We start from the raw sequence: 24,651 nt of genomic DNA on the forward strand, positions 1-24,651 counted from the left end.
ATGTGTCTTCCCTCTTGCGTCTCCCTCCCTCCCACTCTCCCCATCCCACCTCTCCAGGCTGTCCCAAAGCCCTGAGCTAATATCCTTGTGCCTTGCGGCTGCTTCCCCCTAGCTATCTACCTTACTACGTTTGTTAGTGTGTATATGTCCATGACTCTCTCTCACCCTGTCAAAACTCACCCTTCCCCCTCCCCATATCCTCAAGTCCGTTCTCCAGTAGGTCTGCGCTTCTATTCCTGTCTTATCCCTAGGTTCTTCATGACATTTTTTTCCCTTAAATTCCATATATATGTGTTAGCATATGGTATTTGTCTTTTTCTTTCTGACTTACTTCACTCTGTATGACAGACTCTAGGTCTATCCATCTCATTACAAATAACTCAATTTCGTTTCTTTTTAAGGCTGAGTAATATTCCATTGTGTATATGTGCCACATCTTCTTTATCCATTCATCCGATGATGGGCGCTTAGGTTGTTTCCATCTCCGGGCTATTGTAAATAGAGCTGCAATGAACATTTTGGTACATGACTCTTTTTGAATTTTGGTTTTCTCAGGGTATATGCCCAGTAGTGGGATTGCTGGGTCATATGGTAATTCTATTTGTAGTTTTTTAAGGAACCTCCATACTGTTCTCCATAGTGGCTGAACCAATTCACATTCCCAGCAGCAGTGCAAGAGTGTCCCCTTTTCTCCACACCCTCTCCAGCATTTATTGTTTCTAGAATTTTTGATGATGGCCATTCTGACTGGTGTGAGATGATATCTCATTGTAGTTTTGATTTGCATTTCTCTAATGATTAATGATGTTGAGCATTCTTTCATGTGTTTGTTGGCATTCTTTATATCTTCTTTGGAGAAATGTCTGTTTAGGTCTTCTGCCCTCTCACTTGGTTTTACAGAAGAACTGGGTTATTGCAGGGAGGAGTCTACTTGTTTGGGATACTTGCTGCATTTAGGCACCAAACTGATAGAAGCTTCTGCTTGGCTATTTCCATACATTTGCAAAATAACTTGTAGGGAATGTTGAAAAGTGTACAAGAATGAGCACACGTTTCTAACCTAGACCTTAAAGCATGCGCTCTAAGTTTTGCTCTACAGAACCCTGGTGTTTGCTCACACGCACGAATGAAGGAGCATTGTAATTTCTCATTAATTAAGATTGCCTATGAAGAATAATGTGTCTGCTCCGCCTTGTAACGATCCCATGGACCACAGAACACTTTGTAGAAATACATATTGCACATCCTTAACTGAGTATCTGATTCATCTTTCTTTGTTCATTCTGGGTTAACTGTCACTTCCGTGGCCCCGTGGCAGAGACCTAGCCTGCTGCCTGCCCACTTTCCTGTCTTCCCTCTTTTCCCATCTCTTCCTCCCTTCTCTCCCATTTTCAACAAATATACATCTCTCACCTATCCTCCCGACAGTCACCAAGCAGGGCAGAGCGATGTCTCCGTGCTGTGTGAGTCTCCAGGGCACCGCCTCTGCGGTCCCTGCATACAGCAGGCGCCTTGTCCTGTGTGTTGGCATTCATGGCTGAGTATTGTCAGATTTCAGTCTCTTTCAGTTTACATCATCTACTTGGAATCTTGAGAGCCCATGTCGTGAGGATGTAGGGAGCCCTCAGCGATGCTTCTGGAACGAGCATTGCTCATCTGGCCTGGCCCTCCCTGCAGTGAGCACAGAGCCGCATTGTCTCATGTCGCTCTGTGACTCCTGCTGCCCGGCGCCAGCCCCAGAATTCAGCCCACTGCTCGGCGCTGCTCCCGTCCTGAGGGCTCGCAGCCTTGCTTTTTCTCCCTGCTCCTGTCCTGAACCATCTCGCTTGGAGTTCAGGACCCACAGCTGTAGTCTACACCTGCCTCTGAGACGTGTAAGCTGCCAGAGCATCCCTGGCCTTTCAGAGCTGAAATGTTACATCAGAGATGAGATGGGCCGTGAGTCCTTGCTGAGTGCTGGGTCCTGTGTCAGGAGTAAGAGAAACCCCAGGGCTTCTGGACTGACGCAGCCTTGTGTGAAGTGGGAATGATGTTCTCCTTCAGGGAAAGCACAAGGATTTCTCCACTCCATGTCTGGGAGAGAGGAACTTGTGAGGGTTCGAGGCAGTGCGAGCTCCTTTGGAGCCACCCTCAAGGTCTCCGCAGGACCTGTTGTGTTGCTCGATGGTCCCAGAGGCCCAGCTACCCTGAGGATGTCTGGTCAGCCGTTGAAGAACTGACCTGTGAAGACCCCGAGCTCCCCGCAGGGCCCCTGGACATCAGGAAATTCCAGGCAGGGCTGTCTATCTATATAGACCCCTTGCTGAGCATCCCCCAGCCTGGAACAAGCAGCTCAGAAGAGGCTGGTGCCTGCGAGGGAAGATAGGAAGAGTGGGGCCTCGGGGGGAGGGATGATGGGGGCGGTGTCAGAGGTGACCTCCTCTGGCTCGCTGTCCCCATCATTCGGGTCTTCGGCCAGGTCCGGGATCATTCTGACTGTACTGTCCTCAAAGTGCACCTGCTTCTTCTTGGCCAGTGGGTCAGCTGGCTCCAGAGTCAGCTCCATCAGGGCATCTGAGTGCTGGAGGGCGTTGGGCTTCCTGGTCACTTTCAGGATGCTCTTCATGTGTATGAAGAGGGAGCCAGGCCCCTCCTTGAGGGCCCCATGGAAGGTGTATGTTTGCTCGGTGTCCCCAGAGCCGGTGGTGCTCACGGCGCTGCCAGAGGGGTCCGTGTACTGCTCTGGGGGGGCCAGCACCTCTGCGGCAGCTTTTCTCTTTTTCCGCTTGCTCAGCAGGAAGTAGGCCAGGCCAGTGATGATGAGCATAGAGCCTGGAAGAGATCTGGGAGGTCAGGATGCTGGACGAGTCCTGGAGAAAAGCCAGAGGCTGTCCACGCCCACCGTCCCAGAGGGCCACTGCGGCATGCCTGTGTGGCCACACTCAGGTCCCCAGTGCTGCAGCCCTCACGCCTGACTTGTCCTCACAGACCCACATCCGACCCGTGTGGCAGGCCTGATGCCTGGCCGGGGGATGTCAGTGGGGCCAGTGCTGTGCTGGGGCCCTCACCCTGACAGTTAGCCAGGAGACCCTGTGCCCCAGGCCCCCTTCTTGCTGACAGCCGATCCTGGTGCTGCCCGTCTGTCCTCCCATCACCACGCTCAGCCTCCCTCTCAGGGGTGGCTTGTTGGGGCTGGACCTGCAATGCCTTCGACACACCTGGACTCTATGTTGGATACTGGGCCCAACTGCTGAACTGGGCTTCTCTCCTTTCGCAGGAGTGGGGAGATCCTGCTTTACTGCCCGCTGCCCTATAAACATGGAGGAAATTGCAAATCCTTGTGGGTACAGCTGGCACAGTGTTGGCTCCTCTCCTGGCCCCTCGTGCAGCCTCCAGGCCAGAGGTCCCTCTGTCTCCTGCTGGCAACCCCACCCCGTCCAGAGGAAGGGGTGAAGGTGGCTGTCCCGCCTGCCAGGGCCAGGGCCTCCCATGCATCTCACGCTCTCTAAGGAGTGGGGGGCCGTGGCTCGCTGTGGCCTTGGCAGAGCTGAGTCCTGCTCAGGAGTGAAGGCTGCACGGGGTGTCCCTGAGAGGCCACGACAGGTAGGAAGGAAGAGGAGGCTCCACCTTTCCACCTCATCTCCAAGGGCGGTCTGCTTCCTGGCACTTTTAGATGGGTTGTGAGGAGGGGTGCAGTTTTCACAGCTAAGGAGGAGGGAGAAGGGTCCTAGCAGAAAAAATCATTGTCAAAGCCCAGGATGTGGAAGCATCAAGTTCTGGCTTCTGAGATCAGAGCCTGGGCTGACGAGCAGGGCGCATGGGGTGGGAGAAGGAGATGGAGTTGCAAGGGTCTTTGGGGATCCCATTTGGTGTGCCTTTCAAACCAGGCTGAGGAGTTTGGACCTGAAGGGGTAGGTGCTAAGGAGGCACAGAAGGGTTTGGATGGAGAAGTGACTATCTTGCTCCCTCTGAAAGTTCAGACCACACACAAGTATTGGAGAAAAGGTCAGTTTGCTCTTGTGGGTAGAGCCTCTGGACGCCTATAGGAAAGATGCACTTCTTGGGACTTTCCTACCACTTGATCAGTTCCTCATCCCTATGATCCATGCTAGAAAGGGCAGAGGGGTTAGTGGGGACCTGGATCCAGCATCACTGCAGGTCCATGAGCGCGGGATGCAGTCCCTTCTGCTCAGAGCCTACCTGCAGTGGGGGCTGCCTGCCTCCACTACCTCCTGGAGCTCCTACCTGGGATGGTCACGTGCCAGACCAGGACAGGGTGGAGGAAGCAGGCCACAGAGAGCAGCATGTAGGCCAGGAACCTCTGGAAGCAGCCCAGCCAGTGGGCCTTCTCCCTTGCTCTGTAGGCCAGGGACCCTGGCTGACACCTGGGGGGAGGAAGTCCAGGATTGGCAGGGAGTAGGCAGCGACCCAGGAAAGCCCCAGCAATATATAAAGCCATCAGAGTCTGGGATTGGGTCCTATTATGGCCATGTTCCCTGCAGTGGCCTCTGGTTGAACACCCCCAGGGGCTGAAGTCCTCACTGTGGGTTCCACAGTTAGGGGCCTTGCCTGAGCCTCTCCAGAGGGTCTCCAGCACTTTTTGTGAAATGCGGCCCAGACATGCCTGTTTGGCCCAGGGTGGGGGACGGTAAATGCTCTCAGGATGCTGCAAAGGCAGTGGGAAGAAGAGTAGGAGACTCAGGGGCACACTGGAAAGTCCACAGTGCAGTGCGGAAAGTGTGCAGTACAGGAGACACCTGGCTGGGACAGTTGTAAGGGTTATGCACTGCACAAAGGACCTGGCCACATGGGTGAGAGGGCTGGAATCCAGCTGCACCCTACTCAAAGGAGCCTTGGCTAGGCATGAGATGGCATTGGCCCAAGGGGGCTTCTCTGTTAACTGGCATGCAAGGACCACACGTGGGCCTGGCAGAGGCCCGATGCTGGGCAGTTTTTCTTAGGGGAGCTGTCTCCAGGCTGCAAAGGAGGAAAGTGTTTGCCTTTAGGTCCATCTCCTTCATCCTCTGAATTGATTTGGAGCGGGACTCTGCACACCGCCTCCTGCCCAGACTGGGCTTTGGGGGAGTGGTGTGGGCTGGCAGATGACGTATTGGACCAGAGCACAGCCCTCCTCCCACATTCTGTGGCCATGGCTCATTGGTGCCCTCTGGTGTTCATTATTTTGTAACAAACCCTGGCTGGGAGTGGAGGGACTCCAGAGACGGTAAAATGCCCCTTCAGGCCCGGGGCACCTCCCTGCCCTGCCCTGAGAAATTGCAAAGGTCCTTTAGCAGTGACATTCAGCAGAAATGGGGGAGGCCTGCTGCCTCAGGGCTGGTAACCCTGGGAGGCAGCCAGTGGCCTTGCACGATGCCAGGACAGCTGGATTTGAAGCCTGGCTTTTTAGCTGACCACCTAGAGACCCAACTGTCTAGATTCTGAGAACTGTGGCCAGGGGTCAGTCCTTGGCCACCCTGATGACAGCTTCCATGAATGGAGCATGACTGGGCAGAGGTATAGGCCTCTGTGGCCATGTGGTTTCCCAAGATTCTGCAAAATCTGCATTCCTGCCTCACAAATGGGCATGGAGGCGGGCCCTGACTTGTCCCTGGGTCCCAGCAGGAGGTAGAGTCAGTTCTCAAACCCAGCTCTGGCTGCTCCAAGCTGGCTTTCCGCGAGGTACTCGCCCCGTGGTAGATGACTCAGACAGGGGGTACAGTGACTGGTTGAGGATGGGGATGGACTCTGTCGGGGGACTCTGGGTGGGGTCAGGCCCTGAATGGATGAGTCAGTCCACTCCCTGGTTGGGAGAAGGGAAAAGGGGACCATTGAGCTCCACGAGCCTGAGCCCATGTCCAGGCTGGGGCTCGCAGCAGGGTCGGGAGGGAACCTGTCCGTGGCTGCTTCGGGAGCAGAACTTCTACCGGGTCGTGGTCTCATGGGTGGAGGCATCTGGGAGTGTCTGGGGCTGGGGGTGGGAGTGGGGCCGCTCTGGAGGCTACTTACTGGAAGCAGATGGCCAGCAGCTGAGCCACGAAGTAGGCCCCTTCACTCACGGAGACGGCGGCTCCTGTAAACCTGTGGTGGAGGCAGGTGAGGGAGGCCGGGTACCCTCTGACCCTCCCTTCACTTCCCTCGGCTGTCTTCTCACAGCGCCTTGGCCTCCTGGGCCTCTGTGTAGCCGAACAACTGACCAGGAGTTTCTTGACCTAATCTTGTCACCCAGTCAACATGAACCAGAAGCTGCCTGGACGCCAGGGCCTGTGCTGGGTTGGGCTGGGTCTCGGTGGTGGGGGGTAGGGGTGGAGGCCGGGGCCCAGAGATAGGTGAGGGAGCTGCAGGCCAGCAGGGGAGACGACATTTTCCCCTACACTGTTGCTTGAACACTGGCAGGCACATCCTTCTACCCAGTGTCGCCAGGGCTGACACCGACTGCTGGTTGTCTGAGCCTTAAAGCTGGATCCCTTGCCTTCTCATCATCTGAATAGTCACAGCAGGGGCTGACTGTGTTCCTTAGACAGCCTGAGAATCACTCCCATTCCTTCTGGTCTCACCTGTACTGCCTGAATTGGACACTGCCCCCTGAATCCTTATACCAGCTTCCCCTTTTGGCTTCCCTGACTCCCTGACCCTCACCTCCTGGCCTTCGGTTCCTCCAATCTATCACCACCAAGCTGCCCGAGGGCTCCTTCTGAATCTGATATTCCTCCACATCCAGACTGCTTCAAAGGCTCCTCTGCTTCAAGTGCAGTCTGGGGATCCTCCAGTCAGAATCTCCTGGAGATTCCCGGGCCAGCCCCAGACTGTGTATATCAGAATCTTTGGAGGGGAACTTACATTTTTTATTGGAGGATCTCACTGGCCTATAGAAATGAAATTTCTTAGCATGCCTTTGAAAGCCCTACATGAAGCTGTTAGGTGCCACATGGCCTTTGCACAGGCTAGTGCCTCTTGGGGGTCTCCCCCTCTCTTCTCTTGTCCGTTTGACAGTGTTAGTTATTTCGCTCTTTCTCCCTCTGACCATTTAGTACTTAATCTCTACCTTCTCCCACTTTCTCTGTGCCTCCCAGTATCTGCCTACCTCTTACTCCTCAGCTTTTAAATGGTAATAATGAATACATGACATACATTTCTAAGGGCTGTACAAATACCAATTCATTTAATGATTTTTGTTAAATCATTGTGATTACCCTCAGTTTACAGCTGGGGAAACTGAGTCACATGAAGGTCAAGTCCCTTGCTTATGGTCACATAGCTGATCAGTAGTGGGTCAAGATTTGAACCCAGCACTCAGACTGCAGAGCCTGTATGCCTACCAAGCACACCAGAGCATGTGCTTTTTTTTTTTTTTTTTTTTTTTTTTTGTGGTATGCGGGCCTCTCACTGTTGTGGCCTCTCCCGTTGTGGAGCACAGGCTCCGGATGCGCAGGCTCCGCGGCCATGGCTCACGGGCCCAGCCGCTCCGCGGCATGTGGGATCTTCCCGGACCAGGGCACGAACCCGTGTCCCCTGCAGCGGCAGGCGGACTCTCAACCACTGCGCCACCAGGGAAGCCCCAGAGCATGTGCTTTGATAAACAAGTGACATTGCCTTTTTCTATGTCCTGGAGCAGAGGGGGAAACTGAGGCTTTGGGAATAGAGTGGCTCATTCAGACTTCCCAACTGGTGCTACAGAGGCTGTGCGTCTTGAGGCCAGGGATGCTGGGCCACTCAGACGAGGCAGTGAATCCAAGCAGAGAGCCCTGCCCTGTAGCAACATCCTACACACGAAGGCTTCTGCCCAGGGCTCCATGCTGCCCATGTGGACCTTTCGGCCATCGTTTGTGGGTAAGTGTGAGGAAGGTGCTGAGGGGCCTCTTTGGAAGGAGGAAGACAGGAGGTAGCAGGGGTAGAGGAGAAGTGGAGAAAAGCCCAGAGAAAACCAATGACAGGTCAGCTCCTACTGGTGCCTACTCGCGGCCATGGCCCCTGCTTGGCCCTGGGGACACAGAGCAGGAAGTGACAGTCTTATGGGGAGATGCTCCAGTAGACGGAGAGAACACAGTGGCAGGACTCTGAGATCTCAGGGGTGGGGGAGATTGTGAGTATGGGAGGAGGATGAGTGGAAGAAGGAGTGAAAAGAGGAGGGAGGGACATTTGGGCCTTTGGGTGTCCCTTGCGGAGTGAGTGGGGTGTGAGTGGCAGGAGGGATGGGCTGGGTGGGCAATGGGTGCCCATCCCAAGGGGTAAGAGCAGGGCATGGGTGGAAAACATAGACTAGTTTACAGTAAGGGGCAGGGGTCTTGAGGGTGGAAGGAACATCATCTAGGACTGGACCACAGAGTGACCAGATGGGCACAGTGTCCCCTCAGGACAGAGACGGAGCAGTCAGGAAGAGGCAGGGTTCTGGGTAGAAAACAGTCTGCATTAACCAGCCGTGGATCTGGACTGTTCCGTAGGATAATACCCTCCACCTCTTACCCGAAGTGGATCGTTGTGGGTGAACTAGGCAGCCATGTGGAGAGGAGGAAGGCCCGCCCTGCTTCTGGATTGCAGGCAGACAGTGCACCGCGGCCAGGCACAGGCTCAGTAAGATGTGGAGGCCCTTCGGAGCAAGGAGAAGCCCCTTCCAGCCAGCAGGGGCTCCAGGCTCGGGGAGGCTTCCCAGGGTGAAATGCAGGGGTGAATGACAGGCTTTGGGAATGCCGGAGTGGCTGGGAAGGCACTCGTGTGCTCTACAGGATGGAGCAATGGCTTAGAGGGGAGGTGATGTGGGTGAGTTTGAGAAGAAGCCAGAAGCTCCTGGGGTGTAAGTTGAGTGACAAGAAATAAGGTGGAGGCCAGAAGATGGCAAAGGGGTGTGGGCTAGAGGCTCTGGGATCCCTTGAAGGTGGACAGAGGGACCAGGTTTCTAGGTGGCTAAGGTTGTGGCAGTGTGGAGATGGGCCAGAAGGGTGGAACGGGGTTGTGGATGGTGGGTGTGATCCATGTAGCAAACCGAAGAGGTTCCCTGAGGCAGGAGGGCTCCTTAGGACATAGACCAGGCCACCGTGATGAGGGTGGGTAAGGAGGGGAGGAGGTGGGGGGAAGAGGATGCAGCCTGGTGACCCTGCAGGCAGGCCAAGGCTCCCTTAGGATGGAGCTGCTGAGAAGCTGGGCTGTAGAGCCCGCAGGGACCCCAGGCTCTCCTCACCCCTCTGGGATACCACTGCACAGCGATCTTTTTCCCACTAGGGGGCGTCTGTAGAGGCAGCTGGCAGGGGAGAAAGGACAGAGGCTGAGACACTGAAGGGACCCAGGTGGATGAATCTGGGCCCTGCTGTTCATGGGCTTGGTGATGTGGGCTGAGCTGCTTACTCCCTCTGAATTTTTTTTTTTTTTTATCTGCAAAACGGACTATATGCACTTCTTCTGTAATGCTGTCAAAGGTAAAGGACATAAGGTAAATAAAACATTTAACTGTGCTTGGCATGTAGAGGAGCTCAAATAGATAGTCCTTTGAACTGATTCCCCAATCTTTAAAACAAGAGCTTGGTTATTGTTTTCTGAATAAAGACATGATTGAAGAGATGGATGGATGGATAGATGTATGGATGGATAGGTGGGTGGATGGATGGATGGGATGCTAATTGGTTGATTTACAAGATGATCTGGCTAAAGTCCTTCCCAACAAAGGGATATTCCAGAAGTCCCCTCTACTCCTTTCACCTTTGGGACAGAATGGAGCTCGTGTGGGATGGGGGGATGCTGTGGGTGAGTCTCAGCAGATGGACTTGGGGTGAGCTGGAACAGAACATAGAGGCAGGGAGGGCACATACTCACAGCAGATAGAAAGCCAGGCTTTTAAACTGTCCCTGGAGGAAGGTCTCAGTGCCCACGCCGATCAACACTAAGGGGAGAAGAAGAGGAGGGAAGAGTGGGCCCAGGTGCTCCAGCCACGGCACTGCCTTGTGCAGGCTCCTTGGACGTGGAGTGAGCCCTCTCCTGGGGATTGGGGACCAGGGTAGGCTCCTCTCCATGTGACACAGGGAGCTGTGGCTGGGAAGGTGTAAGAGAGCAAGGAGGCTTCAGGATTGGTCTCTGGAAACCAGAGGGGTTTCATGCAGCACCCCAGAGGCCTTTTAATCCAGTCTTCCCAGAGCAGATGCCTGTCCTTCTCTGTCCACATTGGTCATGCTGCCACCCCTTTAGTGCCCCTGAAACAGCCCACACTGACAGGCCACCAAGCCCTGGGCTCCACCGGTGTCCTCCACGTGGAGCGGCTTCAAGGGCCCTTACCATCCTGTAGGCCCATGTGGGCTGTGTTTCTGGGCCCTAGAGCTTGGCCATGGGACCTGCCCCCACCTGTGTTCCCTTTGCCCAGATCACGGTTCTTGCTCTTTCCGTGACCTCGTTTTCACTTGCTGGCTTGGCGGCTGCATCATGCACTCCTGGCTCATCACTTTGGACCCAGGGCGGATTAAGCCTCTGGGGTTTTGCTGGGACATGAGATGCGGCTCAGCCTCATCTTTCCGCCCGTCTCTTCCTGGCAGTTGGTGTCTGTGCTCAAATACCTGACCTTGCATTTGTACGAGTAAATCCATCTTGGACCCACGTGTGTGGACTTGCTGGGTCCTGGCTGTCTCCTGACTCTCAGGGCTTCACTCAACCAGCCGCAGCCCTGACCCATCCACCCGCTGATGGAAACGCTCCACGGACAGCATGCAGATGTTCCTCCCGCCGTGGTGACCCACCCCTCAGACCTCTTTCTGGCCCTAACTGATTACAACCCACTCACCCTACATTTCGCTCTCTGGGCTCTGACGACCCACGCTGGTATTTGCCGAACAGTGACTTTAGCTCGTCTGCCTCCCAGAGAGTCAAAGATGGTGGGACTGAGCTTCTGTTCTCGGCTGCCCGTGTGTGTGGCCCTTCATCTCTGCCGCGCGGGGGGCTGCTTCCCTGGGCCTGATGCCTCCTCTTTTCCCTGGCGGATTCGCTGTGTAAGCACCCTTGCTCAGGTGACCGGAGCCCTTTGCCCAATGCTGTCTCCTGAAATGCTGGGTGGGTGCTGACTTAGGCGCCAGCACCTCGTCCCCTCCCTTCCTGGGGGGATGCGGAAGTACTTCAGGGAGAAGAGGACAGAGCTCTTCCATCGAGGAAGGGGGTGCCTATGTATTCTTAGCGATGGGGGTTCCAGCGTTCCCCGTGGTTATGGGCCAGGGCGGTGGAGGACACTGTCCTCTCCAGGTCCTAGCCACTTGCTGGCTTGTCCCAGGTGAGGAGTCAGGGATGCCACACAGCCTCACTCCCCTCTGCAGTGTTAATGTGACCTGTAGAGCACTCAGTGGCTGATACACAATGGTCACACATGTCCTGGTTCCTCACAGCAGCCCCACAGCACAGGGAGTTCTATACTCCCCGTTTCATAGGGACGGAAATGAGGCTCAGTGACCTTGTATAGTTCCCTCAAGGACACATCTAGAAAACAAAGGACCGATAGAGCAAACTTGAGCCTTCTGGCTCCGGGCGATGGGCCATTTCCTGATTTCCACTGTCGACCTGTGTGTGTGTGTGTGTGTGTGTGTTATGCAGGCAAATATTCATGTATTTAGTTTTCACTGTGTCTCCTGTCCTGTTCTCAGCACTAAGCATTTATTAACTTATGTAATCATCATAGCAGTCCTATGTGAAAGTACTGTTACCCTCACTTTACAGAAGAGGAAACTGAGGCACAGGGAGTATAAGTAAAACAAAGAAACAAACAAACCAATCATGGATGCCTAGGTCAGGTCCTGCATTTCGGTCTCCCATTTGCCAGTTAATAGCTGAGCCTATCTCTCTGAGGATTCAGTAAATTAATTAATGCCAAGCACATCACCGGTGCTCAGTGAAATCACCAATCTTTTGTACAAGAATCCAGTCCAGCCCGGGGAAGTGTCTTCCCACCCAGGGCCCGGGGAAGGGGTCTTCTGCTCAAGGCTGTTGTTTGTGATTTTTCATTTCTGGGGCGAGGCAGGACCTTCATCCACCTTGTAATCTTCGTAGATTTGCATGGGCTTCTGGAGATGACCAGCAGATGGCAAGAAGGGGTCTTGGGAACTCAGCCCCTTTTCCAGATTTGCACCCCTTTGGCATATGGAGTGCTATTTTGACGTCTTTTGATGGAAACAGAGGGTCAATAGTCAAAGGGGCATTTCAGGAACACTCTAGAGGCAGTTTGCAGTTAAAAAATGAGAATAACAATAGGGAAAAGAGAGAGCTGGGTTGAAATCCCAGTCCTGTGTGGGTAATGGTGGATAAGTACTTAATTCATCTGAGCTGGGTTTACCATCTGTGGAATGGGGAGAATTCGTTGTATCTCCTAGAGTTGTTGCTTGGACTGGAGAAAAAAAACAGGTCTGAAAACCTGGGATTTGTGCTTATAGATGTCACGTGGCCCATACACACAAGCTCCTTCCTCCCTCTACCTCTGGCCTGGGCAGCTTTCCCAGCCTCCAGGTAGCCCATTTTGCATCAAGGAAAGTGGGGTCACTCTTCCAAAAGCTCTCAACCAACAGTAAACATGCTGGATTCTGCAAGCCCAGGGACAGAGATATGCCCTTTGGTAGGGGGAGGAGAGCAAGGGGTTGAAATCAGAGACATGACCCCTCAGGCCAGGAGATCTGTAGGGGGTTCTCACAGGAGGCCATAAGTCCCTTTGACACTGGGGCCAAAGGGTCCCCTGCTGGATCCTCCCAGTTCTGGGGCTCATGCTCTCAGAGGCAGACCATGTGAGGCTGAGGCAATGCTTCTGTCCCCCTCATCCGTCTGTCTGCTTGTGGCCTCGACCCAGCTTCTGCCCGCAGCTGTCTGCCCAGGCTCCGTGGTGTCTCCTGACAGCTATTCCTAGACTGTGCTTCCATCTCGTCTTCTGTGGTTTCACAGGGCTCTAGCTCTGAGCAAAATGGGCCAACCTACAACAGCCACTCACCCCAACAAATGACGCTGTGGCCCTTGCCCTGAGCTGGGCCCGGGGACAGAGGAGCTGAGATTGAGAACAGAGATGGGGGACAAATGCCATACATGTCCCCAGAATCAGGGCTTCATTATAACAACTTCTCCATAAGAAAGAATTGCCCCAGAAGAGCCTTGATCCTGGGCGGCATTGTTCTTTGTGCCACAGGGGGTGCGGGTGCTGGGCGGAGCCACCTGTGCTACTTTTACACCCCCACTGAGGGGCCTTAGACTCCTTCCATCCCTCCCTGTTGACTGTCCCTTAGGATCCTGTGGCCCCTCATCCCAACCCAACAGAATCATATTACAAGCCCACCCTGGCATAGTCCGGCCCACCCCTCCATCTCACTTCCCCTCCCTGTCTCGAGGGAGACATCTTTTCTGGCGTCTGGTTAGAAACCAGCATCTGTGGACAAGCCTGTCTTCTGCATCTTATTCCCTGGCCTCTAGTTTCTTTCCCTCCTGTCTGGGCCGAGTCCAACCACAGCACAGTATTTTCTTCTCCCAGAGGCCAGGGCTTTCTTCTGAGTTGCCTTCCCGAGCTGTTTGTTATAGTTCAGACTTAGCAGGGATCAGAGATTCTGGAGCTGTTGTGCAGGCCTCGGCCAGGCACACACCGGAGCATCCTTCCGGACATCCTGAGGCTCTGGTCCAGAGTGTGGGTCGATGAAGGCTATGGGCGTGCAGTGCTGTGACAGAGAACGTACGGCTTGACCAGGAAAGCAGAGTCCTGGCTGCTCAAGCAAACGATAACTCCCTTGCTCGCTTCCTATTCCAGAAAAATGGGGAGGATAAAACATGCATAACTGACTGAGCCTCAGGCTTAGTAAATTATAGAGAGCTGTGCGAATGTAGATGATGGCTAATGGAGTTATTAGGCGAGGCAGGTTGTTCCCATCAGTAGTCTCAGGGGAAGGGGAGGGTTTATTCTTATCCTTTCCTTCCATTGATAAATGTTTTTATTGTGGCTCAAGAGCTCTTCTCTATGTATTGATGTTGTTCACTGATTTTCCTGTCTCGGGTCCCTTCTTCAGGCCTGATTGATACAAGTGGCCCGAAGCCCCATCTACCGGTACATCTCACGTGTTAAGCCCCTCTGTGTAGCCTGCTAAGGGCCCGTGTGCTCCTGAGGATGGGGCCTGTCTGTGGTACTAATGGCTAGGGGGCTATCTCCAAGGCTTCTGGCCTCGTGCTCCCTTTGCCTCAGGGCCGATGTCATGGTTGGCTGTAGCTTATCTGTTCTGACTCCATCACTGGGTTGAGTTTTGACACCTGTCTTGCATTCAGTGCAGTGCCCTGGTGGCAACATAGGACACTTCACAGAGGTCACTAGAGGCCATGCTAACTGGCTTTCCATGCCAGGCAGTGGTCTTGGCCCTGGCTGCCTGGGGAGCTGCGTGAGAATGTCATATTCACTGCTGCTAAGGGCACCTCATAACTCCCCACGTCGTATTTATTGCTTTTCTTCATCCTCAGCTATGGCATATCTCCTACTGGTTTTAGTGTCTGTAGGGACATCTCAGGTAGGGACACACTGATCTGATGACAATGACTGGGGATGGTTCAAAGGGGGTCACAGCTGACTGTAGACGTGAAGGCTAGGTTTGCACCATTTCTAAGAACACAGAGATGTTGGAACTAGTTGCTAAGAATCCAATGAGACAATAAAGCAGTAGCTGCAGGTTTCTTAACTCAGGAGAAGTTGTGGCAGATGTTAAGCCTGGCAGGGAAGTTTACCAGTGTGTTGAGAACCATTCAGGGAACACCTATGAGCCAGGGTTCAGAGACACTATGAGAAAAGGCCAAGATTTTATAGAAGAAAATTCTAGATATTCAGTTAGAAGAGATTTTAGAGTATAGGGTGGCCCTCAGTGTCCTCCAAGCCACTCACAAGCCTGCTTAGGGAGGATTCCCTGAAGGTGAGAGAGTCCTCATTCTCTACTGGATTCTCTACTATCGACTATAGTAGACCATCCAAGAGGACTATTTTGTTTGGCCTTGTAGATTGGCCAAAGTGCCTGTAGTAGATTGCAGTGATGCCCCTGCAAGCCTTCACCCCCTTGGTATCCACACCCTTTGTTATATGACTTTGCAGTCCCTTGCACTGAAGAGAAGTCTGTTTCCCCTTCCCTTGAATCTGGGCTCAGCAATGTGACGTGCTTTGGACAACAGGATGTTATCAGGTACCAGGCAAGCACAGATGGGAAACGGGCTTGTGAACCGGACCTGCTTTCTCGTGCCTCTGCCATTATCATGGGCACATGGCCAGGCCAGCCTGCTGGAGCACAAGGGACCTTATCATCCCAGCCAAGGCCAGTCTAGACAAACCAACAGCTGTCTGACCCTCAGATAGGTGAGTACACCCAGCCTACGTTAGCAGAGATACCTAACCTACTCGCCCAGATGTGTGAATGATAAAAGCTTATTACTCTATGCCACTAAGGTTTTGCAGTTGTTACACAGCATCATTCTGGCAATAGATAACTGACACATCCACTATTAAAAACAGCTTTATTGAGGTATAATTGACATGCAACAAACCGCACATATTTAAAATGTGCAATTTGGTAAGTATTGACATATGTGTATACCAGGGAAGCCGTCACTCCAGTCAAGACAGTGAACACATTTATCACCCCAAAAGTTTCCTTGTATCCTTATAGTCTTACCTTCCAACGCCTCCATCCATTCCCAGGGAAACACTGTATCTATTTAGATAATAATATAGCTTTTTGTTTTTAGTGTGTTAATATGGTCAATTACATAAATTGATTTTGGAATATTAAAGCAACCTTACATTTCTGGGATAAACTGTACTTGGTTATGTATATTATATTTTTATATATTTTAATTTGATTTGTCAGAACTTCTAGAATTTTTACATTTATGTTGACAAGGGGTATTAGTCTATAGTTTTCTTTTCTCATCATGCCTTTTTCTAGTTTTGGTATCACCATAATGATAGTTCATAGAATGACTTGAGAAGTACTCCCTCCTTTTCAAATTTCTGGAAAGGATGTGTAGCATAGATACGATTTCTTCCTTCAAGGTTATAAAATTCAAGGTTATGAAACCATCCGGGACAATACACCACCTTTTGCTGATGACATCGTTTACGTGGAGGGACTCTACACACCTTTGCTGACGCCATTGAGGATACTGACCCTCAGGCAGAACAGCAACCTCCTTGTAGAGACCCACAAGGGGACATTTCTTCTAGGTCTTGATTTCAGGTCACAGTATTTGGCTGAAGTATTTGATTCTTATTCTTTCTTGCATTTAAAGAGAATGCATCTGCTCACTCTTCCACATGGCGGCTTTCCCGGCACTAGAAAACAATGACCACGCCTCCAAATGTTCTCTCTCCATGCTACACATACCATGTTTCTTTCTTTTTTTTTTTTTATTGGAGTATAGTTGCTTTACGATATCGTGTTAGTGTATACTGTACAGCAAAGTGAATCAGCTATATGTGTACATATATGCCATCTTTTTTGGATTTCCTTCCCATTTAGGTCACCACAGAGCACTGAGTAGAGTTCCCTGTGCTATACAGTAGGTTCTCATTAGCAATCTATTTTATACATAGTATCAAGGGTGTATATATGTCAATCCCAATCTTCCAATTCTTCCCACTCCCTCTCCTTTTCCCCCTTGGTATCCATACATTTGTTCTCCACGTCTGTGTCTCTATTTCTGCTTTGTAAATAAGACCATCTATACCCATTTTTTTCAGATTCCACATATATGCGTTAATATACGGTATTTGTTTTTCTCTTTCTGACTTACTTCACTCTGTATGACAGTCTCTAGGTCCATCCATGTCTCTACATGTTTCTTTATCCGACCTTTACCTAGCCTATGGCAAGCTAGGAAGGCTCAGGGGAAAGCCCCAGGAGGGCTCCATCTCCCCAGCATCAGCCATTTGTTCCTGACTACATTCTTTTTTGATAACAGGCCTCTTCAGATGGTTGCACAGAGCTAAAGAAAAATCTTAAAAGAACTGTCAGCCCATGAAAAATAAAATGAGGCTACCATCTTTCTTCTGGTTTCATCACTGCATGTGATGCAGAAATAACTAATGCGCTGTGGGATGATCTTAATGACCCAAGTGCAAAATGTGAAGAAAAATGTTACTCAGTGTTAAGACCTTTCATAGTCTAGCCCCTTCCTCCCCTTCCAGCCTCCAGGGTCGTATGTTAGCTTGTTCCTTTCCTCTGATCTTTCTTCTTTTTCCATCCCGCAAGAAGATCTCATTACTCACCCTGTGCCATCCCTGTGTCCTGCACGTTCCTCTAAAATTAACCAGCGCTGAGTGAGAATCTAGGTGCCATGAAGTTTGCTGCTTTAGTCATTGTTTCATTGAATGCTCACGTTCCCAGAGCGTAGATGCACTTGTTATTCCCATTTCATAGATGAGAAAACTGACGTTTAAAGTGATTAGCTGACATGCCTAAGGTCACACATCTACTAAGTGGTAGAGAAGGACACAAATTCACCCTCTCAAACACTAGGCTGCAGTGTTTGGCACTGGAATATGTATTTACTAGCTTGTCTCCCTGGTCACCTCATGCGCTCCTCTAGGTTAGAGGTCACACCACCCTAATCTATGTGTCTGCATTGCACAAAGTGGGGGCTCAGCCAATGTTTGTCAGATAAATGAATCCTAGGTGGAGATCCAGATTTTTTGTTCTAAATCTAAGAAGGAGGACACAGGCACAAATAAGTAAAGAAAGAAATGCTTGAAGTAAATTATATTATCTTCCAGTGGTAAGAGGGTGGAACTAAGGTGGGGGTATTTCATTTGCCCATTGGGACAATCAGACTGGAAAACAGTCCACATCCACTTACAGGATCTGAAAACAATACATTCTTGCCTGGTAATAAATCCACCTGTGGACGTGTTGGAGTGCCTGAAGCTTCCTTAGATGGCTGGAGGTGGTCACTGAGATATACATTTAAGAAGGCTGGAAATTAGCAAGGAAGGCCCAAGATGATTGCCTCAGAAGCATTCTTTTTTTTCTTTTGAAGGCTTTGAATAGGGCTAAAGTCAAACTATGCATTTGTTGTACTCTTTAAAAAATAATGAGAACATCTGGGTTTAAACACTTCTTTTATCTTAGACTATATTGATAAGCCAAGTCTCCATTTGAATGGAGTGTGGCATGGAATGGGGCTGTCAGGAATGTGGCTCTGTCCTTTATGTAGAGAAGAGGTTAATGGGTCAAAAACCTGGGACAAAGCAAACCTCCTAAGTGATCCCAGGTTGATCGAAAGTAATTGATTTCTGGCAAGCAGGACTTGCTTAAAATGGCTTTGTCTGAAGCCCGGCTCCTGTCCTCGTTGGCTGAGTGGTGCCCTTCTCTTGGGAGCTGTGTGCCGACAGTCCTCAGATGTTCCGCTGCTTCACTGCCCTGTGAGTGGGCCGACTGGGGCTCCAACACCAGATCTGCTGTTTACTGGCCGTGTAACTTCTCCCAAACTACCTAAACACGCTGAGCCTCAGTTTCCTCATTTGTAAAATGGGATTTAGCTCAGCACTCGACCCTCACAGGTACTGGTAGGGCTGCAGCAAGATAATGGCTTTACAGCAAGTTGTCAGTCATGTACCTCTGGACCCATACGTGGAAGGTCCTACTGCAATAATTCCTTCTGGAAATTTGTGCAGATTTGTCTGTCCCCAGATGAGGTCCAGGTGTGGGTTTGGCTGGAGATGGTCGTGGTGGTGCCAGTCAAAGCGTGCTTGGCAATCATTCACAGACAGAGAATTAGCAGTTGGATCAAATATCAGTGACTTTACAGATTTAGAGAACAAACTAGTGGTTACCAGTGGGGAGATGGAAGGGGAGAAGGGCAATATAGGAGTAGGGGGAAAGGAAAAAAAAGGGTTATTATGGGATTATATGAAATCATGTGTGTGAAACTTTTGAAAGTTGTAAAGCACTCTAGAATTCAAAGAAATTTCATTCAATAAGAAAAGATCATATAATATTGCAGATAAAAAGAATATCAGTGTCTTTAGATTTAGGAAGTGTCTGGTCAATCCTTCCTTTGCTTCAGTGTAACTATGTCCACTCTCACCATGACCTTCCCTGCCTGAGGCTGTGCATGGTCAGGACTGACCAATGGTGCGGGCACTACACTGATAGGGTGGCCTCAGCCAGCCTCTTTGGTACCCTCTGTGTGTCTTGCATTCTGCATCCCATCATTTCGCCAAGACGTAGAAAGACATGTCCTTTGGCCTGATTTAGGCGGAAGGCATGCTGATGAAGAGTAGGGTCTCAGGAGTAGATAGTCATCAATGGAAATCTTGCCTCTTTGCTTCCTGAGTGTGAGACTTTGAACCAGGTACTTCACCAGCCAGCCCTCAGTTCCCCCGCAAGTGCAATGGGGACGAGGATGAGTGTGATGGTGCTTCAAAGGGTAGTTATAAAAAAAAAAAAGGTCATGAAGAACCTGAGGGTAAGATGGGAATAAAGACACAGACCTACTAGAGAATGGACTTGAGGATATGGGAGGGGGAAGGGCAAGCTGCGACAAAGTGAGAGAGTGGCATGGACATATATACACTACCAAACGTAAGGTAGATAGCTAGTGGGAAGCAGCCGCATAACACAGGGAGATCAGCTCGGTGCTTTGTGAGCACCTAGAGGGGTGGGATAGGGAGGGTGGGAGGGAGGGAGGGAGACGTAAGAGGGAGGAGATATGGGGACATATGTATATGTATAACTGATTCACTTTGTTGTAAAGCAGAAACTAACACACCATTGTAAAGCAATTATACTCCAATAAAGATGTTAAAAAATAAAGTGTAGTTATGAGGATGAAACGAAATGCTTCATTTAAAACATGTAGCACTGAGCTAGGGTCACGATAAATACTCAGGTAATAATGTTCATGAGCAGCTGTTACATCAAGAGCAGAGGCTGGAAGAGTGAAAAAACGCCCCCGAGAAGCTTGAGTGAGTTTTGCTCTGAGGAAAGTTGAGAGGCCTCCCCACACAGGGCCCAGAGACATTTCCTCAGCAGTTCCTCTTTGCGGGAAGCCCAGGCCTGTCCTTGTGCAAGGACACAGCAGTGAGGAGAGGGCTTTCTCTCCAGGGTCAAGGCCCAGGGAAATGAATCTCCTCACCTCCCTCCGCACCCCAGCCCAGATCTGGAGGGCCTTCAAGGTGTAGCATCTACCCTGACACAGGGAGCTCTTTCCACCCTCTCTCTGCAGGCTTGGGGCAGGGGCTGAGGACTGGGGAGGAAGTTCATGGAGATTCACTCTGGGGGATAAGGAGGAAAGCAGAGGTGCAAAGGGAAGCCAATCCTGCCTTCCAAGCACAGAATGGGGACCAACCTCGCTGGATAGGCCCCTTTCTAATTTTATGGAGGAAGTGCGCCCTGGGCCTCAGCGCTCCCATCTCAGTTGAAACCCATTTTCCCAGGTGCCCCCCTCCTGACAGTTAATGAGAATGAAACACAGGGTTGAGCCTCCCCTGGGGCCTGAGTCTCTGACTCGGATGTCATGACCCTGTCTTCAGGTGGACACAGTGAGAACCTGCCGGAGGGATGGGCACGTAGGGATCCGGCATGTTTACTGGCAGGTGTGCAGTGCTTCCAGTCTGTGTGCAGTTCCCCGGTTGTGTCTTTTCTTTGGGTGGCTCCTGGTGCCACATCTCAGCAACAGGGGGACACCCAATGCCTTCCATGGCCAGGCAGGGGATACAAATGAATGACACCAGCCAAGTGTAAGTCAAATAAGGAGGAGTGGGTCTGTGATGACCTGGAAAGCTTATGACTTCAAAGGCAGAGAATTGCCTCATTTTCTAATTTTCAAAACACTTCTGCCTGGGGGCAATCTGCAAGGCCTGTTTACCCTTCTTTGGCGGTGGCAATGCTCTGTCTGCGCCCACTCATGGTGTGGGCCTGGTCATGGGGGTGGGACAGCAATGACCCCTGGGACCACTGGACATCCTAATGAAGCTTCATTTAAAGGGGCTGAATGGGGAGGAAGAGGTGAGCTGTGCTTCGGCCACAGCCGCTGGGCCTTGCCATCCTGGTGCATGTCCCCAGGTCCTGGCGCCTTTAGAGCTGCTGACAGCCTCAGATCCATCTGCAGAGGGAAAGGGAAACCAGGAAGGGGCTGCTGGATCAGGAGCTGCCTGGTTCCTGCAGGTGACACTCTGGGTGACCTTGGGTCACACGCTTTTCCTAGTTTCTAGGAAACCCACACTCCTCCCCACAGGCAGACCAGGGCTACCTTAGGTCTCCCAGAGTTTCTGCAAAGTGACAGCCTATGTCTCAAGTCTGATTTCCTCTCTAGCAGCAATGCCCCTATAAATGAGGTCTGGACTTCTTAACAGAGGATTTCAACAAAAAAGAGGCTTAAGAGAATAAGGAATTTGCAAATCTTACACATTGGATATAGGCCAGCAGTTCAGTGACGCTGAAAGAAACTCGAGAGTTTCCCAAGATGACTAAAGCCCCTCTTTCTAGCTTCCCACCTGCTCCCAGCACTCTAGAAAGCCCAAACACAATTATTGGAAAGCCTGGCCATTAGAAGGCAATATAGTGGCCTATATTTAGCCTGGATTCTATATCAAAATCAAGGGAGAGGCCCGTCTTCTGCATTAACAGTGGCCCTCTGCACAGAGATAAGGGCTGTAGTTCAGAGAAGTTTGTGTGTGTAGCGTGTGTGTGTGTGTGTGTGTGTGTGTGTGTGTGTGTGTGTGTATGTGTGGCTGCAGACCCTTCCACTGGCTGGGATAAATCGGACTTTTAAACTGTCTGTAGCTAATCCATTAAAAGTTTATATACCTCTTAAAACAGCTTCCCGACAGGAGCCAGGTCTCCCCTCTGGGCAGAGCGTGGCAGGGGGAAGTGTCACTGTGATTTCTGACAGATGAAAGGGGTGCATTTTACATATTTAGAAACCAAGGCATAGAGGAGGGCAGGGTGTAGTCAAGATCAACGATGGTAGATGAGGACTCAAACCCCAGGCACAGACACAGGAACCCTACTGAGGGTTAACTTCCCGTCCCCAAGATGGGCATTTAGGGGCCTTGGAGCTCATGTAGGTGACAAGGTGGTTCTGATGGAGGCTGGACCTGGCTCCCCTACTCGTTCATTTACTCAGGGCCCTCAGCAGAGCAATTCCAGACCCGTTCTGGTGCCCACTGGATGGGGCTTCCTGCCCTGGGAAGAAGGAGCTCTTTGGGCAGAGTCCTGGCCTTTCTAAAAATCCAGCCATCAGGGCTTCCCTGGTGGTGCAGTGGTTGAGAGTCCGCCTGCCGATGCAGGGGACATGGGTTCATGCCCCGGTCCAGGAATATCCCACATGCTGCGGAGCAGCTGGGCCCGTGAGCCATGGCCGCTGAGCCTGCGCGTCCAGAGCCTGTGCTCCGCAACGGGAGAGGCCACAACAGTGAGAGGCCTGCGTACCGCAAAAAACAAAACAAAACAAAACAAAAAACAGCCATCAGAGTTCCAGGCCGGCTATCTCTCTGACCTGTAGCATGACCTTGGGCAAGGTCACTGCCCCTATTTGAACTTAGGTACTCCTTCTTGTAACAGGAGGGGTGGTATCAGACCATTGATGGCAGGCCTCCCTGTGCCAAGTCAGGACTAATTGCTAGAAGAGCCTACTGGCCAGCATAGCAGTGAAGCTGGCCCTGAACCCAGGGAATGACACAGATCCCCACTGAGCTCTGAAGTATGTCCTGGGGCTTCTCCCAAAAGGTTTACATCCTCAGTTCTACTTAGCTATGCTCAGTTCATGCATCCTCGGCTCTCCAAAACACCTGGCTAGCAGACTCAGTTATCTCTATCAGAAAGATTAGAAAGCGTGATCCCAGAGGGCCCAGGTGGCTCTCCCAGCGTCACACATCAGTGAGCAACAGGGCTGGAGTAGGAACCAGCACTGTCTGGGTCTGAGCTGGGAGCCATTTCCCATTTTCCAAGACCCATTCGTAAGATTGTGTGTAATTGTGGGCAAGGACTTGATCGGCAGTGGGTGTCTCTTCTCTGTCCCCAGGGGACAGTGGGGGCCAGAACCATGGCTCAGAATGCTGCCTGCTCACCTCCCCAACACAGATCCTGGCCACGTGCGGGGCTCGGGCTAGGGTCCGGGTCTGAGCTGGGGAAGTGAGCAGGCAGAGCTCAGGGTCACAGCTGTGCAGGTACTACTGTAACCATCTGTCTTCCCAGCAAGTCGAGCAGCCCCCGGATCAGACTGGGTGAGGAACAGCAGTCCAGCACGGGGAACAATTTCTTCCCCCAAACCCTCGGTGTTTTAAGGGAAGCCTAGAATCTCTGTGTCCAGCTCTCTAGCTCAGCCTGCCCCGTGTGCCGGGAATTCTCTCTCCATGAAGTGGGGCTGTGGTTTGAATAAAACAAGATGCACTCCAGTGACCCTTGACTGTGCAATGAGGCAGCCGATTCTCACATTTGCCCAGCCCTTTACACCTTCACCTTCAGCTCCCACCTCCACCTCGCAACAGCCCCCAAGGAGGTGGGGCAGATTCTTTCAATTCATTTCACAGATGACAATGCTGAGGTCACAGGGACGGTGGGTTGACAAGCAGAGATTCTGTACCAGACCCCTGGATCCCATCCCCAGGCTCTCTCCACTGCACCTGCTGCAGCCTTGAAGAGCAGTGTTTCTGGGGTTTGGGGAAAGAAAGTGACGAATATGTGGCCAGGTGTTTCTTCCCATCCCTCGCTGGCCGGCTTCCACCCCTTGGACAGTCCTGTCTGCTGTGCCCAGTACACAGAGGACCGAAGCTGAGGGGCGGGGTCCTACCTGCAGCAGTGGTGATGCCCAGGAGACGACAGGTGTATTCCAGCCCCGTCCAGAACACCTGCAGTTTCATGGTGCAGGGTCCCAGAAAGGCAGGCAGCAGAAGCTCTGGCCCGAGATGTTCCAGGTGGCCTGTGTGCAGCGGGAGGCTGTGGCTACCAGCTCCGGGCTCTTGCCAAACCAGTCCAGGCCACCTCAGCCTGGCCGAGGTGTGAATAGGGCTCACTTTCCCAGCTTGCCAGATGCTCGGCTTAATCATTACCTTGGAAGAATGTCCCCACTGCTCCACGCAGCCAGGGCCTGGTCTGGAGCTGCTGCGGCCCCAGCGTGGCTGTCTGAGATCAGGCAGATTAGGGCTGGGCTAGAGGCAGCGTGGAGCTGACAATTAACTGTTTCTGGCTGGGAGGGGGGAGCCAGCCAAGGAGTCAGCCCGGGCCGTGCCCTACTGGGTAGCAGAAAGGCGCAGAGAAAGTCACATCTGGACCTGAGGTCTTCAGGCTCTGAGAGTCAGTGTCTGGAGGTCCCAGTGTACATGCAGGTTTGTGTTTGTGTGTGTATGGGAGAGAGGGATGTGTCTTTAAATCACCAGCAGAAACAACTTTTGAAATGAGTTCCAAGCCTCTATTCTGCTGTATTTAGGTGGATTAGAAAGCTTTCAAGTCTGTGGCAGATTTGGAGTCTGACCAGACATGCTTAGCTCAGGCCCGATGCCACACACGGACTTTTCTTTATCCCTGACATGCATCCATGACATGTGATGTGGGAAATTACTATAATCTTTGGGAGGTGAGTTGCTATGTCAACAATTAACTAGGTGACCTTGGGGAAACCCAAAGATATGTGTGAGCCTTAGTAACTTTTGCAGAAAACAAATGAGCAGATTTGGCTGGATTGGTGGTTCTCAAAGCACGTTCTGAGAGCTGCTCCAAGAAG

At 51.7% G+C, this 24,651-nt stretch overlaps 1 protein-coding gene across 4 annotated transcripts; it reads right to left on the bottom strand.

The window, feature by feature from the left end:
* Positions 1–809: 809 nt before the first annotated feature.
* On the bottom strand, positions 810–24,023 carry TMEM72 (transmembrane protein 72). Of its 4 annotated transcripts, XM_032609074.1 has the most exons (5): positions 23,722–24,023; positions 9,781–9,847; positions 5,986–6,057; positions 4,225–4,364; positions 810–2,811 (listed from the first exon to the last, which is right to left on the bottom strand). In XM_032609074.1, the coding sequence occupies exons 1-5, from the start codon at positions 23,975–23,977 to the stop codon at positions 2,333–2,335; spliced, it is 1,014 nt and encodes a 337-aa protein (XP_032464965.1). In that variant the 5' UTR covers positions 23,978–24,023; the 3' UTR covers positions 810–2,332. The 4 variants fall into 4 exon arrangements, with proteins under 4 accessions (XP_032464965.1, XP_032464966.1, XP_032464967.1 ...); XM_032609075.1 differs by lacking the exon at positions 4,225–4,364 and having other exon boundaries at positions 810–2,822; XM_032609076.1 differs by lacking the exons at positions 4,225–4,364; positions 23,722–24,023 and having other exon boundaries at positions 9,781–9,800.
* Between the last annotated feature and the right edge of the window lie 628 nt (positions 24,024–24,651).

Source organism: Phocoena sinus, chromosome 16, assembly GCF_008692025.1.
Source record: "Phocoena sinus isolate mPhoSin1 chromosome 16, mPhoSin1.pri, whole genome shotgun sequence".
Taxonomy (NCBI): domain Eukaryota; kingdom Metazoa; phylum Chordata; class Mammalia; order Artiodactyla; family Phocoenidae; genus Phocoena; species Phocoena sinus.

What these genes read in the sequence shown, in the direction of transcription:
- TMEM72 (XM_032609074.1), bottom strand. Translation starts at nt 23,977, where the DNA reads ATGATTAAGCCGAGCATCTGGCAAGCTGGGAAAGTGAGCCCTATTCAC. An exon ending in GGGCATCACCACTGCTGCAG is followed by an intron (nt 9,848 to 23,721) that starts GTAGGACCCCGC and finishes TTCTCCCCTTAG; the next exon opens with TGTTGATCGGCGTGGGCACT. An exon ending in CTGGCACGTGACCATCCCAG is followed by an intron (nt 2,812 to 4,224) that starts GTAGGAGCTCCA and finishes GATCTCTTCCAG; the next exon opens with GCTCTATGCTCATCATCACT.